The sequence below is a fragment of the Artemia franciscana genome, chromosome 17 (genome assembly GCF_032884065.1).
Source record: "Artemia franciscana chromosome 17, ASM3288406v1, whole genome shotgun sequence".
NCBI classification, from domain to species: Eukaryota; Metazoa; Arthropoda; class Branchiopoda; order Anostraca; family Artemiidae; genus Artemia; species Artemia franciscana.
This window is the reverse complement of record NC_088879.1, coordinates 44,958,455-44,968,589: the sequence shown is the minus strand read 5'-3', so window position 1 is coordinate 44,968,589 and position 10,135 is coordinate 44,958,455. Positions and strand designations below refer to the sequence as shown.

The 10,135-nt window shown below is 33.7% G+C and overlaps 1 protein-coding gene across 1 annotated transcript; it reads right to left on the bottom strand.

The window, feature by feature from the left end:
* Positions 1-547: 547 nt before the first annotated feature.
* On the bottom strand, positions 548-1,168 carry LOC136037598 (uncharacterized). The gene has a single exon (XM_065720321.1). The coding sequence runs from the start codon at positions 1,166-1,168 to the stop codon at positions 548-550; it is 621 nt and encodes a 206-aa protein (XP_065576393.1).
* Between the last annotated feature and the right edge of the window lie 8,967 nt (positions 1,169-10,135).

The following is a 10,135-nucleotide window of genomic DNA, read 5'->3' as shown; positions in this document are numbered from 1 at the left end:
TCTTGTCCAAGCTCATGATAGGCCAATGCCCTTTTGGGAAAAGGGGTGGCAGTAAACAGGCCTAGACCTTTTAACAGGGCATTTTTTAGGCTCTAGAAACATTCCTGCAAGCTTTATTCATCAAACTTAGCTACTTCTCAAGATAGCAAAAGCCCCTGTTTAAGAATTGATCCAACAATAGTCTACCCTAAGGGAGCTTTGAGAGGCAAACTCTACTATAATCTATTTTTTATTTAATTTGAAGTCATTGTATTAGCTTGCAAAAAGATTTATCCAAACACAGGTTCAGGATCTCTCAATTTCAATTCTACAACTGTGTAATTTTTGAAGCAGCAGCAGCAGCAGCAGATTTCGGACCTTTCTTGACTGCAGATGTCACTTAGGTCCTCATTCAATGGTTCTAAATAAATCATCCTGGAAAGTTGAAAATACAAGGAAAGGCGGATTTGCCTCCCAAAGCTAAAATTGGTCAACAGTAATTAAACATTTCACTGATATTGTCAAGCCTTGATACACATCATCTGACAGGTTTAAATAACACACTAGTTTATATCTTCTTGTCTACTCCTATATTTTGTAGAAACTGAACTACTAGTCGAAAGATTTGTATACTAAGTTTTTCGTCAGCCACTCCACCCAAAAGAAGGTTTATATTACATTGCATAGAATTCTGAGTAAGGAACTTTACAAAACTTTGTCTTTGATGTTGATAATTATCACAATCTAGAAGAACATGTGCAATTGTCTCTTCGTTGTTACAACATGTGCAATTTTCATCCTCTCCAAAAAATCTTGCACGATAGGATTGAACCCCTGCATGTTGGGATCTTAGCCGAAACAAAATAACTCCCTCTTTTCTTGTTAATTTGTCATATATTTTTAATTCATGCCTCCTTGTGGTTTTGCAGGTGACAAAATAGTTGCCTGACAAATTCCGGTTTTCCTCAAAATAAAATTTATCAAGATTCTTTATTACTTTGTCAATCATCTTAACTTCCATGGGAGAATCACATTCAGTAAAGGGGCCTGTCATTTTTGTAGCCTGGTTTGCAGCTCTGTCTGCTCTTTCATTACCATCAATCCCAACATGAGCTGGTACCCATTGTAGAATTACTTTGTGTTTTTTGCAAACAGATGTAAACATAGAATAACAAGCAATTACTTCCATTATGGACATCCTATTTCTATTTGCATTACTGATGGCATCAATAGAGGCTTTAGAATCTGAACATATAACTATCTTTGGATAGTTTTGAAGATTGGTTCCTATATATTCCAAGGCTTTCTTAATAGCAATAACTTCTGCTTGGAATACAGATGTTTCAACTGGTAACTTAAATTGATTTGTAATTTGCAGCTTCGGGATTTTTTTCTTTTTGTTTTTATTTGAGTACTTTATTTTTACTTCCACTCTAGTGGGTCAGTATTTTGTGGTATTTGATAATTTTAGGCCAAATCTATGGGTATGAGGTTCAAATTTTGTAAGATCATAATTGAGGTACCACGTTTCGGCATACACTTTCTTACCGTTTTCGTCTTGAATGAAAATTGCACTTGAGTAAACAACATTCTCTTTAGCATGAATTATTGAAATAAATTCCGTGTATATAATTGCTTTGGACATATTTTGGTAGTAAATTGGGTAATCAATTAAATTGAGAAGGTTTTTAACAACTTAGAGAAATTGGAAATGATAAAAAGAAATGTTTTGTAAATTGTAAATTGGAAATGTTGAATGACAAGCAGAGAAATACAACGTACAAGGATTTCTATTTAATTTTGTTTTATAACGTGTACGTATTTTATACAATGAGGAGAATAAGATGGGGTAACATCAGCTGAAGCAACGACGGGAATTTGTACAGACACGGCGTAGGCACCAAAATAGAATCTTATGTTAGGAATATTTTATCGGACTAGTTTGAAATAAGGAAATCGCAATTAGGAAAGTATGGATGACAAACCGGACCACATTTTGTTCCTCGGCAACGGCTTGTGGGGGCGCTTGTTGGCAATTCACTTCTTTGATGTGTTTTTAGGGATAGTAATGAACTTTAGTTTGGTATTTGTTAAATGATGGTACAAAGCTATAAGATTACCTTAAATATAAGATTGAAATTCCTGTTGGGACAGCGTTGTTTATAGAGGTATTAATAAGCTTTAACGTTAAAGAATTTTTTTGCGGTAGAATATTTTATCAAAAACAGTTGCACATTTATAAGTATATTCTCGTTAGAAAGAGATGATCCGGAACTTATTTAAAATACTGAGCACTTTTTGACCAAGCAGGCCAATTTTTCAATCTGAGTCTTTGCAAACTTTCTGAAAAGTACATTTTTTTTAGGAATCCTTTATTACGGGTGGTTCATTTGGGATTTTTTTGAGTAATTTCTTGATTTTATGGTAAATGATTTGTTTATTTTACTCCTGGCTGATAGTGTCCTTATTAATATTCTAATTTGTCTGGTTTTTTGCCGATTCTGCCTGACTTGGTTGTTACCTTTTCGTCTTTATTTTCGGCATCCTTTTTCTTTGGTTTTGCTAACGTATTAAATCGAATTTTTTATATTGTTTCTTTAGGAACTTTTGACCTTTCAGTTGTGCCTTTTTGGCTGAAGCAAGAGCACTATGTGACCTGGCTCTTTCTGAGTCCTTGAGCTTATCTGCGTCTGATTCACTTTCTGTTTCTGAGGAACTGGTACTCGTAGATTTAGTACTTATTTCTTTGGAAGATTTTTGAGATTTTGGAGTTGACCATGCTTGACCTTCAAAAATTTCTGCTCCTGTGATATAGAGGGTTTACTACTTCTTGTTGAATTCTGTGCTCGGGGGAGTTGAAGGATTCTTGGTAACTAATTTAGGAGTCAAACGTTTTCTTAGGATGTCTCCATTGTTTAAAAGCCATATCCTCAGGAGGATGGGGAATTGATTGCATTATGGTTTCCTTCCAAGATAGCCAGTCCTTGGTTTGTCTTTTGAAACGGTTAGATCATGATACTGATGTTCACCATTGACTGGACTAGCATCAAATGTACTTTGTCTAGTCTTAATCTTAAAATTAATAAGATCCATGGGTTCTCGTAATGTTTGTCGTTGGGGCTGGTTGACCTGTTCTGGCTCTTTGTCCCCAGGGGTCTGTATAGCCTTATTCAATTCATCGTATAACGTAAGAGATCTGCCTATTGGTGTTACAGGGTTTACCATATCATCGGGGAAATTTTGTGGGGGGTTAGAAGTTGAGATTCTATCTGGGAAAAATTGTGTTTTTGGTGGAATTGTATAGTTCAATTCTTCTGATTCTTTACTTGAAGATGAGTCGGTTTCCTTGCGTCTCCACGTGATAGGGGTACTTTTTGGGGGGTAATCATATTTGTCATTGTTAGAAATTCGTGAAAATTTTCTTCATCACTACTATTTTGGAAATATCCTTTTTTTAAATTGAAAGGTTTAAGCTCACTTAGTCTAGATTGAGGTGGTTCATTTTCGTCTTCCGAGGTATTCGATGTTGACGGTTGCGGGGTCCATGTTTCTGTGAATTTTGCCCTTTTTATACGACTATATGCGTCTAATAGACGTTTCCGTTTTTTGCTTTTAAGAGTTTAAATGTAACATTGTTGTCATATTGTTTTATTATTCTCTAAGGTCCTGAATATCTATCAGAGAGTTTTTTGCCACCGCTTTATTTTCATTTTTTAAGTAAACGCAATCTCCTATTTGAAAATTTAGGTCGCCCTTAACATTTTGAATATTTTTGGCTTCTTGTTTTGTTTTAGGTATTTCGATTTCCTGTTTCACAAGTTTATAAGTTTTTATCATTCTGTTAATAAATTCTTGTTTATAATTTTCGGAATCATTATAGTATTGTCTTGACTAAAATTTCATTATACGGGATTCGAAAATCTCGTCCGAATAATATACAAAATGGGTTATCACGCATAACTGGGGAGTAAGCTGTATTAATCACATTTGTCAAATAGGGTAAGTTTTCTTGCCAATCTTTTCGATTACATTTTGTGTAAATACTCAAAATATTGGAGAATAGCTTATGCCTGTTTTCAATTTTGCCATTTGCTTGGGGGTGATATGGGGTTGTTACTGGGGGTGATATCTGAATTGCTGAAAAGACATATTTGCAAGCTGAACGTATATTCAACTTTCCCTCTTTTAACTAACATTCATAAATCCAAACTTGATCATTTACACCAGTTATGCGTTCTCAAAGGGACTGAATCAAAGGACACTTGGTGCATCTGGATTGCTGAAAAGACATATTTGCAATATTAAATGTATATTCAACTTTCCCTCTTTTAACTAACATTCATAAATCCATACTTGATCATTTACACCAGTTATGCGTTCTCCTGAATATGGTTTTCTACTCTCGTGCGACGCTCACTTGCTTAACAGCAGAGGATTCAGTCTCATACTTCTCAAACCACTATCACTTTCCTTGAGAGCCATATTATCCACGAATGATATTAGCCTATACTGCCTATTTTTTTTAGCTTTCATTAACGGCTAGAAAAAATAAAGGTGATACAAGGTAATTAACAAGACTACGGAGCGTTCGAAAAGGGTTGTTTAACATCTTTTGAGCAGTGGATAAATTGTGCTCTAAGATTATAGCACCAAAATGCATAGCACGAGATCATTTGTTGGATTTCTATTGGTTGTTACAATAGTCAAGCACCTGTACGTCCACCCAACAGGAAATCTTAATCATCTCGTCTTTCTCAGTATATTTTTGCTTGTATTTAGAGTCTAGTTAATGTAAGATATTTGGTATAGTAGATGGGGGGAGGGGGCTAGTTGACCTCCATTACTTTTGACTCTTAAAAGGGAACTAGAACTTCCCATTTCAACCAGATGAGCCACTTCTAAAGTTTATACAGCCATTCCTTCCATAAAAGTCTTAGATGACCCAGGGACATAACTTACAACCCTTGCCCAAGGCTCTGGTAGTTTGTATCAACCCTCAAAGTCTTGTTATATGATTTTTGGACTATTTTGAATAAAAGGACTCAAATTTCTATTGGCAGCATCTTGAGAAAACATGAAATGTGTGTGTTAGGGGAGGGAGGGGGTAGCTGCACTCTGATTACTTTAACTCTTAAAAGGGACAATAAAACTTCTGACTACAAACCCAAAGAGTCTTAACTCCTTGCCAAAGAGTTATTTAAAATGCTTTTACTTCCGAAAATCTATCAGTTCAAGATTCGAATCTCTTGTTTAATACTTTCAAAAGTGGAAATGAATACACCTTCTAGGTCTGCAAACAGGACAAAATAGAAACATTGAAGGACATCATACAATCTCTAATGAGATACAGTCACTTACCACTGAGCAAAAAAATAAATAAATAAAATACAGATGCTGTCTGGCAAGCATCGAAGAACCAAACAACTGATCTCACTTATAAGTCTTTACTTTTAAGCATAGCTCTGACCAGATCCCACGTTCTCATGTTTGCATTATGTCTTGGTTTTCAGATTAGCTATTGGATGGTAAGTGTTACCATACTATAAATACTAGATACTATTATAAAGATTATAAATACTAGATTACTAATGAATTGAAAAAGAGTAATTACAATTTTCTGTCCATTGCGTAGGTATTCAGGAACTGAATTTAATGGGAACTGAATTTGGGCTCGTTCCTTCGGTCGTAAAATTTCTGTAGGCTTGGATTTTTTGATTGTTTGCATCGATTTGATTGTTGCCCTCTGGTCCACACAGCCACTATGAACTTGAATATATAATTATTCCAGTATAAATATATGAAATCCAGGAATATATGAAAGGGAATATATAATAACAATAAACACTAAAAGATAAATAAATCAAATTTATAAATAAATAAATCAAATAAATCAATAAATTGGTATTTTGAACTGAATTAAAGGACACTTGGTGCATCTGGATTGCTGAAAAGACATATTTGCAAGCTGAATGTATATTCAACTTTCCCTCTTTTAACTAACATTCATGAATCCATACTTGATCATTTACACCAGTTCTGCGTTCTCCTGAATATGGTTTTCTACTCTCGTGCTACGCTCACTTGCTTAACAGCAGAGGATTCAGTTTCATACTACTCAAAACACTATCACTTTTCTTGAGAGCCATATTATCCACGAATGATATTAGCCTATACTGCCTATTTTTTTAGCTTTCATTAACGGTCAAGAAAAAATATAGGTGATACAAGGTAATTAACAAGACTACGGGGCGTTCGAAAAGGGGTGTTGAACATCTTTTGAGCAGTGGATAAATTTTGCACTAAGATTATAGCACCAAAATGCATAGCACGAGATCATTTGTCGGATTTCTATTGGTTGTTACAATAGTCAAGCACCTGTACGTCCACCCAAAAGGAAATCTTAATCATCTCGTCTTTCTCAGTATATTTTGCTTGTATTTAGAGTCTAGTTAATGTAAGATATTTTGCGGCAAGTTTTTGGTCATTAGCTTCCGGCAATATTTGGGAACGTGCACAGCAAGATCAGGTGCCACTCAGCACAGTAGCATATGTCCTCAGCACAGTAGCATATGGCCATTCTGTATATTCCAGATAGAATGGTAATTTGAGAGCTCTTAGACGTAGTTAACAGCCTTTTTATCTTCCTCCTAGAGAATGGGAGCTTATTTGTTAGCAAAAATTATCAAATAATAATTAACCACTACTAGTCAATAATTTGTTAGCGTAAATCATTGCATCAACAACATAAAAATAGAGACAACAAATAAGTGGAAAGTGGTGAAAACAGAAAAAAAAGGATAAATAGGAAGCAGAAATTCGAAAACAGGAATAACAGGAAGCAAAATTTTCACAAGGAACTCACTCTCACTCTACATCTTGATTAAGGAACAAACTACTGGCATATCTTCGATATTTCAAGAACAGTTAGGGAGGGATAGGAAATCGAAACATTAAGATATTTTTGAGGGGGATGTTGAATTCTAAGACACTAAGTGCATCCCACTTGCTATCGGTTGTAGCTGCAACATCTCAGCGACAGCAAAGATAAGTAAGTTGAATGTATCAAAAAAAAACAACTACTTTTGAGTGTTTCCACAGCAAAATGTTGTAAAAAAAAAATTTACTATAAAATAATTTTTATTTTATTAATTATTTTCATAATTCATTTTCATTTAATAAAATAATTAAATTGAATTTATATTATTCAGCTCCACTATCAATAATCTGCAGGATATCAATATTATTAATATTAACTACAGGTTATATTTACTTTGTTTTTTAACAGAAGACACTCCTTGAACTAACATAAACAATAGGTTTTATCACTTTCAATACAAATTAAAGACTTCTAGTAAATACTAGATTTCTATACTAGAAATAATATTCAGTACTAACAATACTAGATTTCTACAAATTAAAGATTTCTAGTAAATATACAGAACATCACAAACCAGAAGAACAATAGGGAATTCTTTTCATAAGACAGTCGAATTCTATTTTGAATAAATATTTCGACCCTATGTCCAAGCCCCGTCCTCAGCAAAATATAAATATAAAATTTTTGTTGTATATGTATATATATATATATATATATATATATATATATATATATATATATATATATATATATATATATATATATATATGTAAACATAATTTCATTTTGTAATATGAAATTTTATGAACTTTTATGTAATATGAACGTATGATGTTTAGTCTTTTTTCTTCTATAAATTTGTTTTGCTGAGGACGGCCCTTGGATATAGAACCAAAATATTCGTTTAAATTAGAATTCCAATGTCTTACGAAAAGAATTCTCTATTGCTGTTTTGGTTTTTGATGCTTTTGATGGAAAAATAGTGTGGTCTTCATCACTATTTAAGTAAATTACCCATATTAAAATCTTTTAAAAATGAAATTGCTAGCTCCTCCAGGTTCCGTAATCTATCAACAAGTTATTTATTTAACTGTGACTTTTTTTTAAATTAACTTGTAATCGTTTTTATTATCTAAAAATCGCTTTTATTTAACTAAGAGTTTGATACTAAAAAACAGCACTGATTTTCAAATTTTATATATTTAACTGAAAACCATTTCAATTAAATTAAAATCATTTTCATTTTACTCGAAAACTTAATTTTTTTTAGGACTGACTTGACCTTCAAATTTTCCAATAAACGCAAAAGTTCCAAAAAAAGAAAAACAGAAGAAGTCTGCAAACACCATGGACGACCAAGCCAACTTTTCATTTATTTGATATTTTATTCAAACCCGTTTCCATCAAATTGAAAATTTCATAATTAGCAAAAGAGGTGACCTTATATATTTTTATATTACACTTTTTTTGCGAACAAAAAAAATAACGAATTTATTTATCTCAAAATTTGATATTGGGCAACCAAATTGACCTTCCAAATGCGTTTACATTCGGAAAGAATTTTTGCACTGAAATTTATTCCATTAGCCGCCAATATGAAAATTGCCTTCTTATTGAACTCTTTATGGATCCAGCGGATCTTTTGTTTTTTATCTATTAATAATTTTTAGATTGATAAATTCTAATTTTAAACAAGCTTAAACCAAAAGAGGTCATGAATAAAGCCAACTTACACGTATATGCTTCGTTCATTTTAATGACCGTAGAAATCGGCAACACAACGATCTCTCCTTCAAACGCCCGGCAAGCCACAGGATTCGATGAAGGGGCAACCATGACAATCCCCTTACGCAGGATAGACTTCTGTTTTCCAGTTTCCTTCTCCTTAAATAGAAACTAAAGATAAAATGGCACTAATTTAAATGATGACGAAGGCAACACTGTCTTTTCATCATAAAAAACACAAGAAGAAAAACGAAAAATTTTCTGAAGACAGTAAACAAAATGTAATATACAACATAAGCAGATAATTCGGCTACATAATAAACAGCCACCTTCGGTAAAATATAATGTAAAACAAACTAACTAAGGCAAAAACTCGCCGAAGAAAATATAAGAAGAAATTATAAGAAAAATTAAATAATCATTATAAGAAGGAGCTAAATAAACTATAAGAAGAAGAAGAGATATAAGAAGAAAAACGAAGCATAAGTGGATCCTTCGGCTATAAAACAAACCGCCGTCTTCACCGAAATACAATGTAAAACAAAGAAAAGAAACTAAATTACTCAAAAACTCACTCAAAAATGGTATAATCACTGGTGAGGACCTATAAATGTGCCTGTCGCCAAACTTTGGTCCTACGAATTTTGGAGGGTTGTATCGTTTCCCTGAGGTTCCCAGATGTTTGATTTAGAACTTTCAATTGTTCTACCTTGGTTTTCTTGATTATTATTTGAGTTGGAGTTGTTATATTGTTGCGGTCGGCTACATCTTGTATTTCTATTCCAACCGTTATTAGGTTGGTTTGTCCTTCCGCAATACTGATATGTATTGCGTTGGAATTTTGGGTTTGGTAATTACCTCTTGTCAAAAAAGTGTTCCCTCGATTACCTCTGGTGGCGCACCCACTATAGTTTGTCCCCCTGGACAAACGGTTGCTCGTTCCCCCAAAATTAGGGCGATAATTGTTGTTCACAAAACAATTCCTTGGTATATTGCCTAATCGGTTACCGGTGTGGCACCTTAGTGGTTCATAATTGGTTTGTGATCTCAATTGATTATTGGGGACAAAACGTACTTGTCTTGGAGGTGTGGTGGTTCGAATCTGATTTCGAACTGGATTTGGCGATGATTCTCGGGAGAAAAATCGCGGAGAGGGATTTCTTGATTTTATAGCGGTTTTGTTTTCTACCGCATTTATTGAAAATTTTTGATGCTGCAGGAATATTGAGTCTATTTCTACGGCTGTTTCTACTTTCTACTTTGTCACTTTGTAAAAGTGACATTTCCTTTTAAGGTTTAATCATGCAACATGAAGAGAGGAAAAAATAGATTATTGCAAGCTTTCTCAATCTTGGTGTTTATTGAGTTTTGCATAAAAGACTATTTTCCAAGAAAGAGCAAAGAGGAGTCAGAATTTTTGGAGGAGGGGATGGACAGGGATATGTCAAACTGTATTAGAAAGGTTCTTCGGTACCTTTTCCACAAGTGTGCTGGTATAAATAGTGCCAATCAAATACTGAAACAATCTACCAGCCAAAAACAAAATTATAATGG